This window comes from Acinonyx jubatus, chromosome C2 (genome assembly GCF_027475565.1).
Source record: "Acinonyx jubatus isolate Ajub_Pintada_27869175 chromosome C2, VMU_Ajub_asm_v1.0, whole genome shotgun sequence".
Lineage (NCBI taxonomy): Eukaryota > Metazoa > Chordata > Mammalia > Carnivora > Felidae > Acinonyx > Acinonyx jubatus.
In genome coordinates, this window is record NC_069384.1 from 95,078,446 (window position 1) to 95,099,054 (window position 20,609).

Genomic DNA, 20,609 nt, shown 5'->3' on the forward strand with positions numbered 1-20,609 from the left:
AGGATATTCATGGACACAGAATAGATTATTATGAACAAATAAGATGGGCAAATTGGTTACGACCAATCAAGAAAAAAAATTTTTTCTGAGGTATCCAGAAAGCTGTGGCCAATTTTTGAGAAGAAAATTGATGAGCTCTACAACCTTCTGAAGTCTTTCTAAAATGAGTGTAGCACTTGGTAACCCAGGGTAAACCTTTTTTGGGTGAATCGTTCACCTTCAGCAGATATGCTCATCCATAAAAACAGTTGTGTGATAGATTCTTCAATTGCTTTATCCAGGTTTTAAAAATGGGATATGGTGCAGAATGGATGTGATACATATATGCAATGGAATATTATTGAGCCACAAAAAAGAATGAAATCTTTCCATTTGCAACAGCATAGATGGAACTGGAGAGTATAATGCTAAGTGAAATAAATCAGTCAGAGAAAGACAAATATATGATCTCACTCATGTGTGGAATTTAAAAAAATGAAACAAATGAACAAAGGAAGAAAGAGAGAGAGGGAGACAAACCAAGAAACAAACCCTTAACACAGAGAATGAACTGGTGGTTACCAGAGGGAAGGTGGGTGGGGGGGTGATGGGTAAAATAGGTGATGGAGATTAATGAGTACACTTATCATGATGAGCACTGAGTAATGCATAGAATTGTTGAATCACCACATTGTACACCTGAAACTAATATAATACTCTGTGAGCTACGCTGAAATTAAAATTAAAAACTTAATAAAAAATTTAAAATGGAGTATAGGGGATTTTTCTGTTTTTATGATTACTAATGTGCCACCAAATGTGGATAACTGGGCAGCGATCTTTAAGTAACACAGAGAAAACGTTAATGCAAGTGTACATAGAGCTTTAGTGATTTCAGTTTGGGACCGAATAATCTTAGGGCAAGTGGGGATTTGTTGTAAACAAAAGATTTTGTTTAAATATAAATAAAAAATAGGAACAATAACCTGCCAAGTTCCCACATGTATTTACTCCCACAATGGCAAATTTTACATAGTCCCAAGAATACTATTTATCAAAGCAGCTCCCAGGTATTGGGATGAACCAGACGCTTTCAAAGTGTTGATTGATCACTCTTTGCTAGCAGTTCACCAGGATTACACAGTCACTCCAAAATCAACAGCCTGAAAGAAAATGATACGAGACGTGGAACAAAGGCTGGAATGTAGGTTAGCAACCGCCTTGCATTGCAGTAAATACATCAATTAATATTCATCAATGTCTAGAGACATGATCTAGTAAGAGTATGGAATGAACTGTGTATGACAATTCGTTTTTCTACCCCCAAAGAAACCTCGGCTATGCCTTACTTTCGCACAATAGAATTTGTAGAGAACTCTGGGTGGGTTTGCTGTTCTTCCTAACTAACTACTGAACTTTTTAAAACTCTGGGGAATGTTATCAGGGTAGTATAATGTATGTATGGCCTGGGAGTACTTGTTTCCATCTTCATCCATCAGCCCAGACCAAGGAGGTGTATTCGGAGGTTCACCAATTACACCAAAGTAATGAAACAGCAGCAAGAAAGTTCTTCATGTTCTTTTATTTGCCAGGTGTTTCAAGGCATTCTTTTTGAAGTGTTGGAATGAGATGTTTGTGGGAGGAATTGAAGTGCCCTACCCGAGAGATAGGGAAGGGGACAAGTGAATCCCACAATTTTTTCTTCTCCTTTACATTTTGGGGTGAAATCATGGGAAAAGCTTATCATTTCCCACCGTCAAATGTTGCTCATTTTTCATTGTCAATAATACCTTTTTCAAACAGAAACATTCTTTTAACCTTATTCAATCTGGGCTGTTTCTTATATCAACACAGAAATCCTGGCAGGGGAGTGTTCCGGAAAGAGCTCGTCTTTTTGTGTCATGTCAATGACCACATTGATTTTTCTTTCCATTTGATTTCAACAAGTGTTTATTGAGAGATTTATTGATAAGGGAGTAGTAGAGAATGAATTGTTCATGAATCATTACTTTTTGTTATCTGAATGCAGGTAGACCTGAAAGACACTGATCTTTAAGAAGTGTCGCTTAAGACTTACAGGCCTGAGAACTTTTCCCTGTGACAATGATAATGACTTTTGGCATTTGTGGTTTCCCCTAAAGTTTACACAAGATGCTCAAATGCATCATTTCTTCTGATTCTTACGGCAATTTTGTGTCATAAGTATTTTAAAAACCACTTTTGTCTAATAGAAATATAAATGTAAGCCATATATTAATTTTAAATTTTCTGGTAGGTAGCCACATTAAAACGGGTAAAAATAAACAGGTATCATTAATTCTACTAACACATTTTATTTAACCATTATATCAAGCCATTCAGCTCATTGTATATATAACCAATATACTAAAATTATCAACTTTATATATATGCATATTCATCTTTATATATTATCAATTTTATAATTTTCATATCAAGTTAAAAAAATCTGGTGTGTAGTTTTAAAGTTACAGTGCATCTCAATTTGGAAAGGCCACATTTCAAATGCTTAATTACTACATGTATGTAATGGCTACCATAACGGGAAAATATCAGATATGGATAAAGAAACTGAGACTCAAATAGACTGAGGGACTTTCCTGGGTCACATAACTGGTTAGGTGGACTTGAACCCAGTGTGGTCTTCTGGTTTAAACAGAAATTGGGTTAGGTCTGTGGTTTATAGGTTATCTGAATTTACTTGTGATATTATGGGTTAAGATTACAGACTAGGAAGCTGGAGATGTTACAAAGAATGATCCTATCATATAACTAAGGATTCTTTACTGCTAGTTCTAGAAATGCCATAAAATTTGTGTTTTTAAAAATAAGCTCCTTAGGGGCGCCTGGGTGGCGCAGTCGGTTAAGCGTCCGACTTCAGCCAGGTCACGATCTCGCGGTCCGTGAGTTCAAGCCCCGCGTCGGGCTCTGGGCTGATGGCTCGGAGCCTGGAGCCTGTTTCCGATTCTGTGTCTCCCTCTCTCTCTGCCCCTCCCCCGTTCATGCTCTGTCTCTCTCTGTCCCAAAAAAAAAAATAAAATAAACGTTGAAAAAAAATTAAAAAAAAAATAAGCTCCTTAGGAAATTAAATTCGGATGCACAGCCTAGTGTGGAATAACGACTCTAGTCTCTGAATTTCTTACAGGCTCATTTCTGTATTTGTATATTCCTATATTATTCATTCATTTGACAAGTATGTATTGAACCTTTACCATGCACCAGACGCTACGCTGGGGGCTGCAGATGCAGTGGTAGACAAAACGGAGTCCCACCCTCACGAAGCTTACATTCTACAACCAGCAACATATTGGTGGTTCATATCAGGTGCTGCAAACGTGCTGGTGGAATCAAAAGGTAGTCGGCGATATTTGATATTGCTTTACCAATTTCCCTTCCTGGAGGACTCCGTGAAAAGCTTGAGAAAAGGATATAATATATGGGTTACCCATGCAGGGACTTTTTGTTTCTTGATTTTTATTCTTATTATAACCAATATTTTTAAAGGGTTTGCAATGTGAGGAGGACATGGTACAAATCCTGAATTGATTCCATTTGGTTAAATTCATCTATTAGCATCTTGAGCATGTAGAGTGTGTGTGTGTGTGTGTGTGTGTGTGTGTGTGTGTGTGCGTGCTCGCGCTCGCACGGGCACACAAGCTTGTATAGATTCAGCACGCACTTCCCCTTCCTTCAGTGGACATTATTACTATATCTCTAAACAGACTGAGGACACAATTTATGTGATGCCTTTTGTAAATTTGTGTTAGAATTTCCCAATTTAGAGGAGGAAAGAGAGATACCACTCACTATTTCAGCACAATTGGCTGGCTTTGGGAGATGTTTTCAAGTCAACAAATACACATTGAATTATTGTGGGCTAGAAACTTTGCTGGGTTCTGGGGATTCTGCAGTAAATCTCACACCCGTAGTCCCTACCTTCATCACCTTACAGTCCATTGGAGTTTGGGTGGTGGTGGATTTAATAACCTTTCCCACTTGGGCTTACTTGAGTTGGGGTGTGCCAATTACATGATCATTTAATGACTCTCCACATATTTCCACAAGTTTGTGTGTGTGTGTGTGTGTGTGTTGGCTAGATGTATATAATGCTGTTTCTTGGGAGAATATATAATGTACTTCTTTTCCACCTAGAATAAAGAAAGTCTACTCAGCTGTTTTTTTCTTCAGTCAAGTATTTTCATTTGACCCTTTAAGCCAGCTAAACTTTGAAGAAAAATGCAGACATACCCTACTGTTCAAAATGGTGTAAAGATTTAGGAGCGTTAATTTAAAAATTCATAAATCCTTTGCACTATGCAAATTAATGACCTGTGACCTTTTTCCAGGTGACTTATTTTGACTTAACTATGTCCAAATAAATGTGTTTATTTAGGAGAGCTCAATGCTACCAAAAACTGACATTTAGCATCTCCTATGGCTCATAATATGTATGAGAGATGTGGACCACCCTCTGTTTTCTCATTATGCCAAATAATGGAAAGTGGAAATCACTCTAATCCTTTCTTCTGTGTCTGCTGTACCTCTGCAAATATGATAAACTCAATCCAATTAAAAGTCATTACCTCTCCAGGGCTTTGCTGCAGTCTATAACCTTTATTTCACAATCCTCCTGATTATCTGTCTTCATCACAAGTCGAATTTTTAGCCATCTTCCATTTCAGTTTTCTCTTAAAGAAGAGGAATATCACTTTTAGTGTTGAATATTGTAGTCCTTGTTTTCTGTACCATTCACTTGACTCTATTCAATGCAGCCTTATATTATACAAGTTAATTCTTCCTGAGTATTTGTCTTAACTCCCTGAATAGATGGTAAGTCCTCTGAAATCAGCAATTTTTCTTTCTTCTTCTTTGAGCTCCCCCTACCCCACCCCACCATGGTGCTTTGTATGCAGAAGTCTTATCGACTAAATGGTTATCGGTTTGTGGTATATGTTGGATCACAGTTGCTGAAAATTAATAGTTGGAATGAGTATTAAAAAGTTAGACGAAGTAGATATATTAATACAATGACAATAGCCACAGAAACAACAAAAGCAACAATAGTACAAATCTTGTTAAGTTACCATGTAATTATTCTATAGACTTCAGGTATCTCTCTTGCCCCCAGTGAATATTTAAACATCATATACTTTTGATAGAACATTTCCAATTTTTCCTCTCAAGCAGTCATGGTTTACATAGGTTTACGTGGATTAATCCACAATATATTTGAACCAACAAGCATCTTAAATGTTTAAATGAGTAAACTGATAATTTTCAGCTCTTAAATTCTACAATGCCATTAAAAATAAACATTTCAGTTAGTTATCTTGAGGTTTAAACAGTATAATGCCAAAATATTTGATTGAACTCAACTAGAATAGCTATAACCTACAACCTATTAAAACAAGCAGTTTGTTAAAGAATATTGGAATAGACCCATAAGATGGTCAGCAAAAGCACAAAACAGTCACTGAGATTTTTTCTCTATTTTGGAAAATAATACCTGATCTAAGTAAGGGTTATCTTATTTATATCTTGATATAAATGGACAGCAAAATATTTTATGCATATACTACTAAATACAAAGTTACAAATATGCAGGGTTTTGGCATTCCTTTTTGTGAAGGACCTTGATGAGCAGATAACTCTTTTTTTTTTTTTTTGAGGTTGTTTTTCACTGTATAATTACAGCTTTCAAAATTTATTTTGCTAGTTTGGCTTTTGGTTACTTTGACTATCATAGGCATAGGTGGGTATTAACTGGGAAAGGACCATCATCTGTTGTATGGGGCACCAGAAATCAGTAGTACTGCCTACTAGCTTGCTTTAGAGGTCTTGCTTTAGATTGGAGGCTCTAGGGTGATCTGCTCAGTCTTCTGTCTGAAGACAGCACTGTTCTGAGGTGAACCAGAATGATCTATGGTTTGTTTGGTGCAACTCTTAATTCAAACTAGAAGATAAATATGGTTTGGGCCATTCATAGGCTGCTGGGACTTTCACTGGCATCACATCAGTCCCACCTGGTTCATGGTGAACTTTTAGAACTTTTAGTCTTGTTTCAGTGAAGTAAATCAAACAGAAATACATTTTTACTAGTTCCATGCCACACAAACCATCAAGTTTTCTATGTGGTTTTCTCTTGGCTTATTTTGTGATGGAAATATGGACCATGCTGTTTTGTAAACTGTTGGTTTCACCATTGTATGAGTTATGTAGAAGCAGTGAGAGTGAGTCATTCCTATTTTGATCCTCATGTTGCTGTGAAGAACTCAGTGATATCCAGAAGTAACTGCATCATGGGGTGCCTGGGTGGCTCAGTCGGTTAAGCGTCTGACTTCGGCTCAGGTCATGATCTCGCAGTCCGTGAGTTCGAGCCCCGCGTCGGGCTCTATGCTGACAGCTCAGAGCCTGGAGCCTGTTTCAGATTCTGTGTCTCCCTCTCTCTCTGACCCTCCCCCGTTCATGCTCTGTCTCTCCCTGTCTCAAAAATAAATAAACGTTAAAAAAAATTAAAAAAAAAAAAGAAATAACTGCATCACAACTGCATTTCCACCAAAAACATGAAGCAAGAGACTCATTCTTAAAAAAATTTAGTCCATATATGGTTTGGGTCAATCTAAGACTAGGAGTTACTCTAAGGTTGGCATACCCAGTTGCTCTTGCTTATACTCAACTCTTTAACAGCCATCACTCTTCCTAACCTCAACTTAGACCTAATTTGACTGCATTATCATATGCCTGTTACCATTTCTGTCTTCACTACTCAACTGTAAGGGCCTTGGGGGCAGAAAATGCATCTTACGCAACTCTAGATCTAGCCTTAGCAACTTGTACCATGCAAGGCACGGCAAAATCACATTTTGGAATGGGTGAGTGAGCAAGTCTGGAAAGTAGCAGACAATACTGTTGGGCAAAGACATGGGCAAAGACTATTATCCCAACACTTCAGTCATCTAATTCTCCTAGAAAAGGATTGGAATCTGGGCACTCTTTGTAGTCAGAACTTCAACTGGAATGTGCAATTGAAGCCCTCGCACAAAACTGGTAAAGTCTGGGGCATTTGTTTAATCCTTCACTTTTCACAGTATGGAGCCCACCAAAGATTTTGAAAGTCAAATGTATATTTATCCCACAGAGGAAACTTTATCAACCAGTGCAAAAGTTTACTGGCACTAGCTGGTGATATAATGGGTAGTTTAAATCCTGCTAACTGCAAATAATTTTTCAACAGTGTTTATGATTGTGGTAGAGTTTAGTGAGGCAGAAGTACAGATAACATAAATATTTCGACAAAAGCCGATTGTACTGGAGCCATAAATAAATTAGACCCAGTTTGTAAATAAATTTGGTTTTTGCCAGCAAACATTTATAATCCTCTCTTGCTGCAAACGATAGTAATTTATATAGAAGAGGTCTTGAATGCCTTTGTAAAAAAGTCACTTCTCATTAGGAGGCAGTGCCTGGCGCCCGTCAAGTGTCTCAGACTGTGTGACTCGATTGGACACTGAAGGATACTGTACAGACCACCTAATGCTACTAGTTATTGTCCATGTTGATAATGACAGTTTCCAGAGACCATACATAGTTTGGGAGTCTATGAAGTTGTCATATTATATCATTCCCTTAAATACCTAGCTTGTGTTACCACTTAGCAATGTTGAAATTACCCCCTCTCAAATCATAAGTGCTATTTAGTGTATGTATACACATGCACAGCACATCTGTTCATATTTTTCTGAAAACACGTTTTGCCAAAGTGTGCGATGTTTTCTCAAATTAAAAAGAAAAACCCTTCTTTTATGTTTTTCAATGACATTGCGTCCATCCCCATGGTTTTGAATGGTTTTACATTTAATATGATGTAGTGGTGGGAAATTCAATATGGGGGCCTTTATAGCTTAAAATGGGGTCGGAAAATTGAAATCCTTGGAACCATCTAAACTTGTTTTACACCAAAGACCTGCATTTGCAATAGGGCCAGAGTCCAAGCTGAAATTAGCCAAAATCAAGGAACTCTCCCCACAGAATCACTTTAAGGTCAGAAGTCGTTGTTGTCTTTGCTACCAAGCTCTGTGAGAACAAGGGCCATTGTTCATTTTCAAATAAAACCTAATTTTGAGACTCTAACAAAATTTCACTCTTTGGGGCCCTCTCTGCTCCTTATCAAACCAAGAGTGTGGTTAGGATAGTGTTCTATTGCTTGTTCACATTCCTTTTTATCAGCAAGCCATTGCTACAACTCCCTCTTCTGCCAGACACGCATAATTATTTTCTTTTCTTTATGTAGAATTTCTGGCTATAAGACAGCTCTTCTGTTTTGTAGCAGTAGGGAAGAGACTGTGTCAAGTCAGTTGTGAGAATGAATTTGAACTTACATTTATACTGTTTATTCAGTTCTCTTACACAGCTATCTTTATTATATGGTAGAAAATAGAGCTCAATCCCATTTATTTTTTGATCTTTATCTTTTTGGGGTCGTTTTGAATATTTTCACCCAGTTTATATTAGAATTCATTCTCCTCGCTACAAAATGACACCCCCCCCCCCCCCGCCCCGCCTTCCTTGAACTTGTAGCTCCTGAGTTTTGGTCTCTCTTTTGGAGGCAAGAAGGATGTCTGCCAAAAGCCACCAAGCCACACTTAGGTAATTATAATAAACAAGTTGGGGCTCTCATTTCACATGCAGAGCTGAATGAAGGAGAGCTGTGGTCAAAGGGATCCCAGTTACTCCTCCATTAGCAATGGCACATTAATGTGCCCTCCTGCTCCCCTCCCCCCCTTAAACACTTCTTTCTTTCTTTTTTTAAGGAAGCAAATCAGGTCACTCCTTAGCATGGGAAGGGCTGCTGCTTTCTTCTGAAACCACCATCAACAACATAAACAAATTAGAGGTAGTAAACCACACATTCTGCCCACACATAAACCACAGTCCTCACCAGAGGGCAGTCTACTTAATGTGAGAATAACAGCCCAGTTTTATAAGCCTCTACTGGGAATAAATTCCAGTTTCACTGGTTAGAGCAAAGTTAGGCAGCCAGAGGACAGTGTCTCCTAGGTTACGTTGAGAGAGACCAAACCAATTCTCAAAGTGTCTTTTCGGGAAATATGTTTTATAAGCTTTTGGTACACCGAACCTTGTCCATCCTTTGGTTTTCATTATGTAGAATGGGGATTGCTTGATTGGAATGGACCTAGGGCTGAGCTTGTCCAATGTGCTTATTTATGGATAGGGAAACAGGGACCCAAAAGACCTAAGACTCTCAAGCTCTCACTTTCAAGGTTACCCCAGGCGCTGGAGACACATTGTTGAATCCAGATCTCTATTTTTGATTTTCCCTGCTTTTCCCAAATGCAAATGGCAGGGTCTATAATCCCCCATCTTGGCCCATGTGGGAGTTGTCAAATATTCTCTATACCTTCCTGATGCTGATATGCTTCCTTTCCTGACAATGGTTAGTCCTCCACTAATGTGTCCAGCACTAAACTAATGTGTTCCGTCATCAGTAAATTCCTGCCTGTGATAGTCTTTTCTTAAATACCTGTTTAAACAGTCATTTAGATAAGAGCGTCCCATTTGTGTGCAACAGGAAATGCCTGCCTTCTTTTAGATACTCTGGCAAATAATTACTGTAGATATGGCTTGAATACTGAAAGGCTGTACTCTGGTCATTTCAGACTGCCTGAGGAGTAACCACCCAGTCTGCTGCACCATGATTTCAGGGCATTTCTATTTTACCCTAAATGAATCTGAAGGAATATCACTTTGGGAATATAAAAAGTTTACGAGAACAGCCATCAGGTCAAAGATTGCCAAAAGTCTCTTAAAAATTTGTATTGCTAAAAGAAAGTTGAGGCACATAGTTATAATGTAAAAAGAACCCCTATCTGATCTGTGATAAGTCTGTTCTTACCTGGGCATTCCAGTGGGTATTGGTGACCGTGGTTCCCTAACAACTGAATAAAGCCAAACATTAACCAGGCCGTGTTTTTCCTTGGAGTAGTACTCGCAGAGCTTTAATGTCTTTATTTTAGCTGTTTTCGATTCTGTAAGTAGATACCAAAGGGCTTTACTGGTACCTCAACTATGAATTTTCTGGCAGTTTCTTTCCATAACCTTTTTAAAATAGCTTAGTTCCACCTCTGAAGAGGAACTTTTGAAAGTGGCCAAACCCATTTCATTATAGTTTAGAAGCTACCAGTTTAATTCACAAACCATACTTGTTTAGTGAAATGTCTGTGAAATTCCTCGGAGAGTGGAGAAACTCTTAATCAGATTTAAAAGCCACAGGACAAGCAAGGGGTACGCCACAATCCTATGAGCAAGATAAATGTTTGCTCATTGATTTGGTCCCTTACTTCCAATTCATGTGGTATTTTCTGCCATCTCCCTTGCTGGCCTCCCAACACTCTTTCATACTTTTGGGTCTTTTTGACAGCCCATAAATGAAATATTTTTAGGAAACACTGGGGGAAAAAGTTCCATAGGAAAGAAATGGAATAGCATGGTACAAGGAAGTAGCAAATACTTGAGGAGCAAGGAAGCTTAGAAGGTCATTAAAAAAATTCCATGTGCCAAGCCATGTTGATAGATTATCTCACAAAAAATAATGGTCTCTGGAGACATGAATTCTACAAGTGCAGTTCAGTGTCAAAAGATTCCATGGAGGTCTATTTTCTTCTCAGCCCTCTCTGGAGGCAGCACTTTCTGAAGACCGTGTCCGTCAGCAGCTTCCATTCTAGGAGATGCCTCTCTTTTCTAAACCTACACCTCTGGACCCTTACTACAGTCCTTCAAAGCTAGTTTAAGTCAGTTTTCTGGAAAATCATTTTCGTTACTTTTACTAGTTCCCTTTCTTCCTTTCACTGGGATCTTAAATTTCATTATCTTGGGGCCATTCTCCCTGAATATTCTCCTGGCCAGTTCCTAGCCCTTCTTTGTTCTATTTGTGCATCTGGCATTACTTGGGCTCCACCCTTTTCCCCAAGCCCAGCACGCGTTTATTGGTTGTGTTGCTGGTGCAGAAGAGCTGGCTCCAGAGGTCCTCTGCTTTCTCACAAACATGCTGCCGTAACCGTTCTGGAATTGTCCTAACAAGGGAAGAAGAGCACATCCGGTTTGAATTTTGGAAGGAAATCGATGTCTTCCCCCGCCCTTCCCTGCCCTACCATTAGCAGGCACCGACTCATGGACTCGTGTTCATGCGCTCACGTCCTACCAGGAGGTCCCTGGTGGGCCTTTGGGGTTTGGCCGTGCCTCCTCTCTTCCTAGAGCTGGGCACGCATCCTCAGCTCTCAGCCACGTGTAATCCTTCCTGTCTGCTTGCGAGCTGGGCACAAAGTACTGGCGCTTGGGCCCACCCTCTTCTTTAGTAGCAATTAACCTTTACTACGGAGCTTCCTTTGAAGTTTGCTCATGTTTTTATTACAAAACTGCAATGAGGAGCATAATGGGGGGAAATGTCTAAATTTCTGAGTTACCTAATCTGTTCAATTCCCTAGCTGGTCTCCTCCTGGCAGTTGTTTCATGTAGTTATGATCTCAACCAGTCTGCCTGAGATCTCAAACCATGTTTCTGTCTCAGCCTATTTGAAAGATTAGTGAGCTATTACACACATGCACATACACTGCAAATGCACGTGGATGTGTGTATTATATGTGTGTACAGCTGAGTATAAAGAACTGATTTCTTGTTTAATGCCTACAGAAAGCAGGCTTACTTTATAGTCAAACTATGTATATATGCTTTTAATATTAAAATGAAACTCTACTTGGTTGCTAAATGTTTTCTGTCCAGGAACGAAAGTGAAGAGTAGACAGGAAATTATTTATGTTAGTATCACTAATGATAATGCTGAGTGATAAGTATTATGACGGGTAGTGAATGCTATTAATGGTGAAACTCAGGATTTTGAATGGCATCTGCCCAGAAGATTTGTAGTTAAACGAGGCAGAGAGGCCAAGTGAAACAAATGGTGAGTTATATAAAACCCACAAAAAGAAAAGGCATTTTAGGCCAGCCTTGCAAATAAGAACCAAAGAATTACGAGTGAAATGGCATTTTTTTTTCTAGCCTGCCGTTCACAGGAGCTCAAATAAATGAAATCATTTTTCTCTGCTTTTCACTCAGCAGTAAATCATTGGTAATCCAAGGTTAGTAGAAAAGCAACTATGGAACTCAAAGAAAATAAAAGAGAATCTCTTTTTCTTCCTTAGGATGGGTAAGGACTTTCTAAGAAAAATGTAAAAATCACAAAGCAAACATAGACTTCGTTCCATAAAAGTTAAAATTTTTATACAACATAAACCCATGAGAAAAACCAGATGATAAATCATTTACTAGGGAAAGTAGCACAAACTGTATCAAAGGATAATTTTTTTTATTATTAATAAGGCAGGCCAATAAATGCTCAATTAAAAATGGACAAAAACAATGAACAATTTGCAAAAGAACAACTATGAATGACAAAAAATTTTAGTCTCCGTGGTCAACTGAGATGTGAATTAAAAGAGCAATACATATATCATTTTTTCCATTGTATTAATAAAATTTAAAAGCAAGACATAATAATAAGTGCTAATGTAGCTTACAGGAGTATAAATTGGTATATACTTCCGAAAATCCTGTTAATATTCACTATTTTCTTTCAATAATCTACTCTAAGGGAATTAAAATGGATGAATATGCATATTTATATGAAACTATGTTTATCTTAGTGGCACTGATGCAACAGAAAGTTAGAAACAACTTAAGTAATTCCCATGGAAATAGTTCACTTTTTGTAGATCCATGTAATGGAATATTATGCAACAATTAAATGTATCTTTAGGAAATAGTTTTAAAAACATAAGTGTTCATAATAAAGTGTCAAGTGAAAACCAGAAACTATTCACACAGTATGGCCACAATGTTGAAATAATCAAACTTTAAAACATATCCTTAGAGAAGAAAAAGAAAAAAAAAAAGAGATTGCCTGAGAGTTACAGACACGGTTGGCTTTAGACACCTAGGTTCCAGTCTCAGGGGACTTTGGATACACAGTTTTGCATCCTTGAGTATCAGTTCCAGATCTGGAAAATAGAAGACTATTTATCACCATGGCTTTCTTACAGGATTGCGAGTGTTCAAGTGAGAAGGTATAGATACATCTATGGAAGTTACTATTATTGTCGGTATTATTTCTGCAATTTCCCTTTAGCCGATTCTGAATGCTTTCAGAATGGGACTCTCTTCGAGTGGAAACCTGTGTTAGTTATTCAAAGAGTCATAGAAATAAATATACTCCAGTCCAAGAGTGTGCTTTTATTTGGTCTCCAGGGATATTAGAACACTTAAAACTTGAATCAAAAAGGCTGATTTCCAGAAGCATTTCCCAAGTCATTTTTCTCAAGTCCAACAATAAGCTTGTCTTTCTGTCCTCACTCAGTTAATGATACATCTAAAGGATGCATGAAGCAAATTCTGGTAGCAGGCAACTCAGCTCCAAGAAGTTACAAGGGTTATTCATCTTTATGAGACCACTGATGTATATAGATAGCAGTTCTTACCTGATACTTACCTATTGTAAATGTGCCCAATTCCGCCCCCCTCCAATAGCAAAGATTTAACGGAGATAGGATAATTGAGGTAGTTTGTCATTTAGATGAAATGTTTTAGCAGCTTTTTGGATAGTTCTTGAGTAATGTACATGGAGGCATTAGTTTACTTTGGTTTATGCAAATATTCAATGCAGTGTGATAAACTGCATTTGCTGTTGAAAATTTTGTAATGCGAGATTACATTGAAATACTGTCGCACGTTTCAATTTGTAAAACTCAGCAGTTTTCTATTTCTCTTTATTGGTCACCACAACCCTTTGTATATTTAATTCGGATGATACTAGATTAACAGAGGCTTGAAAGCAAATTGCCTGGGTTTGCGTATACATTTAGTGCCTGCCTGTGGATAAATAGGACCATGAGTCTTTTTCCAGAATTCGCGTGACCTATATCAGTTGTTCCTTGGGTTTAATTGGAATTTTTTGCCATTGTAAGCAGAATTGCATTCAGGCTTTAAATTCAAACTCTTCTGTGCAGCAGCCGGGCACACATGTGTACTTTGTCTCCACAAGAATTGAAATCCAAACGCACTCGTTCAGATTATGCATTGGAAGAGTTTGTGGGTAACTCAAAGGTCATGAGGTCAGCTATGCCAGTGGGGGGGCCCAGATGGGTTTGTCTCTATCCTTTTTTAAGATTTGAGATCACTTTGATGGAACTGACAGTATGAGTGATTTAACCCTTTGAGGAAATAGGAGAAATGTTACTGACTTTTAATGGATAATTACTGGAGGAAATAGTTCTATTCATTTGGATGTCTTTTTGTTTCCTGCTGCCTAAATGGACAAGTCTATAGATTATACAATACTTGCAATTTATAGCACTTAGTTCTTGAGAAAAACAAAGTCTTCTCAATGTGTGAGAAATCCCCTTAAGAATCTGTAAAGTAACTCTGCATTTGCAGTAGTTAAATGTTACAACTCTACAGAGATTTTTAAAATACATTTTTAGCTGTGTCAAGAGTGCTAGTGAACTTTTGGCTCTTAGGTTGAAGTGCAAAATCTCCCTGAAGGATAAATTTAGATAGACTTTATCAAGGGTGTTTGGACCCTGAAGTATATTTCTCTGATGATATTTCTTTGGGGGCATTACTAAAATTGCTTCTTTTGATGTTGGATTTGGAGAAAAGTTTATAATCTGTTGTGTTCCATTTCTATGGCTTTAAAGGTGGTTTTTAGAATCAAAATAGTTTCCTACATTTGGTAGAAAATATAGATTTGGTGTAATGTTTTAATAAAAATATACGGTAGGTTGGTTATCTCCTTAGTAAGTATTTATTAAGCACCTTTATGTAGGTGCTTTCTAAGAACAATGAGCTCTGAGTCTTTCCTTTAAAGACCAATTTCCTAGTTGGCATAACAGATTCATTCATATTAAACTAAGTAGCAGTGCATGACATTATTTGATGATCATATTTGGGGGTGGATTTTATAAGAACTCAGAGAAAGGGGATACTTGTGTTAAATGGGATGGTAAGGGGACAAGCTGAAATGTGACCTGACAGGATGACTAAAAGGCAGACGGGCAGAGGAGTGCAGATAGGGTGACCCAGCAGGAAAAACTGCAGGGAAAATTTCTTTGAGTTCAAAAGACAGGGATAAGCCTATTCTGGCCTGGGTCCTCCTACTGAGAAGTGTTGAGAATCAGAGAGGAAAGGAGAATGGTTTTAAAATAAAAGGGATTTTATTCCAAGCCTACGAACTTTATTTTATTTTATTTTATTTTATTTTATTTTATTTTATTTTATTTTTAAATCTTTTTTTTAATTTATTTTTGAGAGGGAGAGAGAGAAAAAAAACAGTGGAGGGGCAGAGAGAGACCGAAACACAGTATCCAAAGCAGGCTCCAGGCTCTGAGCTGTCAGCACAGAGCCCGACGTGGGCCTAGAACTCGTGAATCACAAGATCATGACCTGAGCCAAAACTGGCCACCCAACTGACTGAGCCACCCAGGTGCCCCAGCAAGCCTAAGAACTTTAGACTTTACCTGTGGATACTGGGAATTCTTGGAGGCTATTACAGAGGAAAATGGATGTGCCGGGAAGGTAAATTTAGCAGCATTGTACAGACTTAGTATTGAGGGATACTGGCTGAAAAGAGGCTGGATGTCTGGAGACATTATAGAGGACTGTTAGAAAATTCAGGAAGGAAAACGTGGATTGAATGAATGAGGTGAGGGCAAAAATCTTGCAAGAAGAACGGACAGCATTAATGACTGAATAAATTGGAGGATGAAGGAGAGAAAATGTCCATGTTATTTTAGAAACTTGAACATGGATAATTAGGGGGAAAATTGTATTCTTAATAGACATTGTGAAGGAGGCAGGAGACTCAGTGTGAGGGCAGACAATAATGTGCAAGATTTTGGATACAATGAACTTGAATGATAGTAAGATTGTGCGCTGTGGTCAATGTCTCAAGGAAGGAGGTTGGGTCCTAGAGTTTGGTTCTATGCTTGGTTTAAATGGCATGTTCTCATTATTTGACTCAGGAACCAAGCACTTCATTAGAAAGGTACTTTGGCATGTGCTAAAACTTTAAGAGGAATCAGTACTTCATAAATCTTTAAGAGAAGTCAGTACTTGATCAACAATTGTTAATGAGTGTTATAGTTAATAAACTTCCACATTGAATCAGAGAGGGAATTGGGGCTAGAACTCAAGTGTTCTACCCTCTAGCCCAATAAAATATCTTGGAAGATTTTAATAATTTATAGAACTGCATGGTTGGTAACATCTTAAAGGTCATCTAGTCTAGTCATCAACCTGAAGCTGAAATTCCTCCAAATTATCCCTAATTTATGATTATCTAGGTTATGTTAGAAGCCTTGTGATATGGGAACTTAAGGCAACTCATTTTACCTTTGGATGGCTCTGATCGACATTTGTCTCCATATCATTTTAACTCTTTTCTCCTTGAAGGTTTACAAATCAAACAAATCAGGTATGACTTTCAGTCCGTAATCCTTGTGAGCAAGAAATGTGTGCTTTTTTTTTTCCCTTAAGATAACTGAAATTCCCTTCAATTGGTGAACTGGTGGGAAATTCAAGCTCAGTCACTACTTTTTAACCCTCCAGCAAGTTGCATAAAGATCTTAAAGTCTGAAATGGTGCATTCATTTAGTTCAGGTGTGGGGGCTGTGTTGCCTTGTGGAGTCCTGAGAGCCCCAGTGCAGAGTGTCCAGACTCCCCTTTACTCTACCCTGCTTTCTCCTCTGGAAAACTTGCTAAATTTGTTTAATGATTTTTGTTTTTACAAATGTCCAGAGGAATCACTAGCTTCAAGTAACTTTATTTACTTATTTATTTTATTTTAAATGTATTTATTTAAATTCTAGTTAACATACAGTGTAGTATTGGTTTCAGGAGTAGAATCCAGTGATTCATCATTTACATATAACACCCAGTGCTTCTCCCAACAAATGCCCTCCTTAATGCCCATCACCCATTCAGCCCATCCCCCTACGCACCCCCCCCCCCACTCCAGCAACTCTCAGTTTGTTCTCTGTATTTAAGAGTCTCCCATGGTTTGCCTCCCTCTCTGTTTGTATCTGATTTTTCCTTCCCTTCCCTATGTTCATCTGTTGTGTTTCTTAAATTCCACATATGAGTGAAATCATATGGTATTTGTCTTTCTCTGCCTGACTTATTTTGCTTTGCATAATACAGTCCAGTTCAAGTAACTTTAATTCTCTGCTCTGTGTAAGTTGCTGAGGCAAAGAATACCAATGGCTTGGTGATGTGTTTGAAATGAGAAAGGAAAGATTGAGAAAGAACAAACATAAAATAATGTTTCAGTAAATAGTCCTGCCACACAAATTTAAGCCTTGTTGCCCATGGTAGCCCTTGGAGTCTTTGATGATTCTCCTACAATTTATCTGAGATACATTGCATGATACAACTTTCCAATACATTCCATAGTAAAGCTATCACCTCCTGATTTAGGATGGTTTGTGGGGTTGTAGGTACACATATGTTTACTACTTATCTCTTTTACTCAGACCAATAATTAAATTGCTGATTGTTTCCCAGCTAAATAATGGTTAGAGCTGGCCCATGAGAGTATTGACAGTTGAAGATTAGCTCATTCGATTTATGGATTCACCACAGATAAACCAAATCCCCCATCTGTGAATAACAGAGATTTTAATGAAGGTGTATTTTAACAATGGCCTTCCTTATTTTGTCTTCAAAGAACAATGGAATTACAAGGTGGCTACTGAATTGTGGGATTTTAACTCTTCTACATGAATATGAATTTACAAAGGTATCATTTTTTCACAGATAATGAGTGTGTATATGGCAGCTACCCTGAAATTCCTTTGGAAGAAATGCCAGATGCAGATGGAGTAGCCAGCACTCCCTCCCTCAATATTCAAGAGCCATGCTCTCCAGCCACATCCAGCGAAGCGTTCACTCCAAAGGAGGGCTCTCCGTACAAAGCCCCCATCTACATCCCTGATGATATCCCCATTCCTGCTGAATTTGAACTTCGAGAGTCAAATATGCCTGGAGCTGGACTAGGAATATGGACCAAAAGGAAGATTGAAGCAGGTGAAAAGTTTGGGCCTTATGTGGGAGAGCAGCGGTCAAACCTGAAAGACCCGAGCTACGGATGGGAGGTAAGAATATATTTTGAGTTTACACATTTAAGTATTTTCAGATATGTGAAGAAAAGATTAATTTTTAAAGTGACCATAAAGTAAGCAAATTCCAATTGTTGTACAATGTCTTCAAATAGATATTTAAGAATGAACCTCCCTCATAAGCTCACTTCTTGATAGAAACAAACTGTTGCACTAAGGTATAGCATGATAGAAAGGAACTCAACTAATGAATGGTAAAGAATAGTATCAACTTAAAAACATACCAAAGGGAACAAATACAGTTTTTATAGTTAACATTTAGAAGCATTGTATGTGGCCATTCATATAGTATGTGGCATAAGCAAACAACTGTCATCATATGACGAATTTATTGTATTTTATCTTTCCTTTGAGGGCAAGGCTTGGAAGATTGGAGGAAACATTTGTTTTCTCCATTTTGTGGCTGAGTTAATTTGGTTTTACTTTGATTCTACATGGTCATTTTGCTTTGTGTTCTAATATGTTTTGTTACTCTTGTGATAACCCACCTTTTTCTACCTGCTTCCAGAATGTGAGCACTGTGCTGAATTCTGTGATGGTTTTTTATATTCAAATTTACCTAATGAATACTTCATGCATAATAATGACAGCAAAAATCAATATGGAAATCAGTTGCCAGTCTTAGCCATGATTTTTACAAAACCATCTTGGTAATATCTAGGAATGAGAAGTTACAGTCTGATTACTAAGTAAATTTTATTTCAATAAGAACAGGTAACTATGTTACTCTGAGCTTATAATTTTTATATAGATTCTGGGGCTATATATACTTCCTATTTATTTTTATAACTTGAAAACTTTTGTGGTTAAATAATAACATCATAATTTCTGGAAAAACTGGTCTGTATTTGCAAAATGTGTAGGCAATTTCTGTATTAGTAAGAAAGTGTTTTTTTGGAGATGTAATTGACCTTTAGTTTCATAGTATTTCAGGTAGACAGAAATCAGATAAGCTAGATTTATTTTGTATTTTCTCTTAATATTTATGATCATTAATAGAATATATGGTCAACATTTTAAATAGAAATAAATATGTAGTGCCTTCAGGACTTAATTTCAAATTTTTGTTCCTTTGGTTTATATGTATCCTCTTATGAAATCTGCTCAAAATGCCTTAATCAAAACAATTCTTGTCCAAATTCTAAAATCCCAAAAGTTAAGATCTGGATTTGACATGATTACAAGTGAGAAATCCTTCCTTAGTTTTGTTCTTAGCCACGGCTCGGGGAAAGTTGTGGTTTGGCTACCTTGCTTTTAGACACATATATTGATAAGAGGTTTTTAAAAAATCACTGTAGCATTAACTGATGTGTGAGTTGAATTCGTTTTAAACTAAATGCGTAGAACTTTACGTCATTTTTGTTCTCCTTAAAATAAAGGCTATAAACATTCTAATAATAAGTAACTCATTAAACTTTTATTACAAAATCTCCAGAGCTAAACAACAAGTTCTGCACTGCTCGAGATTATCCAGAAGGCTTGGAATAAACCAAGGCTTAATAACAAAATAATTTTGCAGTTACAGGGTTGATAAATGTAGGACTGTGTCTCTTTAAACAGGGTATCTATGTATTGGGGGATGAGTCTGGGGAAAATTCTTCATTTAGAGGAAATTTAAAAATAATTATTTTTCTCCTTGGAGTAGAATGTCTTCAGTATATACACAGGAAAATACTTTGAGAAATGTAAAATGATTCTTTTCATTATGTCAAAACTGAGTTGTTTTATTGCTTGGAAGTCAAGTTAACCTCTATAAATAGTTCATGACTCTTTGGCTGAAGATCGCCCATTCCCTCTGTCTCATTCGAGAATTCAACTGATGGTCAATTCGGTAGTTTTCTTCACCATTTTAATGGTTGCTCTCACTTTGGAGAGTGTGGATTACCTGCTCTGGATGTATTATGAACAAAACCAGAGAAAGGGCTTTTTTGGTGATTTTGGCAATCTTGTTATCCATGGAGGAGCACTTGAGCTCTTGACTCCAGGTTGTTTTTTTTTTTTTCCTCCTTCTAATCTTACCCTAGTTAATACAAAACCCAGTCATGATCAACAAAGGCACTTTCACAAAGGCATCTTGCCCTACTCCTGCGTGCTTATTTTTAATCATTCTCCTGTCATATTTGTCCTGAACTGTAGCTGATTTCTGTACTGTTTGGTTAGAGAGATAATTGTGATCAACTAGTGTGACCTCGTGTTTTGATACTCCTTCATTTTTAAAAATGATCAATTTAAGGAGAAAAAAAACCTCTTAGGGCAAGGAAAATGCACATGAAGAGAGGAAATCCATATTCAGGAAAACAATTACTGAGTGCAAAGCATTCATCAGATACAGAAACTCAGCCTATCGTAACTGAACAAATCATTGTTATC

The 20,609-nt window shown here is 37.5% G+C and overlaps 1 protein-coding gene across 10 annotated transcripts in view; it reads left to right on the forward strand.

The window, feature by feature from the left end:
* The window catches only part of MECOM (MDS1 and EVI1 complex locus), a 555,921-nt gene that overhangs the window by 253,736 nt on the left and 281,576 nt on the right, over positions 1 to 20,609 (forward strand). For all 10 annotated transcript variants that reach the window (XM_053221232.1, XM_053221230.1, XM_053221229.1 and 7 more), the window contains one exon: positions 17,878 to 18,215. In XM_053221232.1, the coding sequence (XP_053077207.1) occupies positions 17,878 to 18,215 (338 nt within the window). The remainder of the gene's footprint in view (positions 1 to 17,877; positions 18,216 to 20,609) is intronic.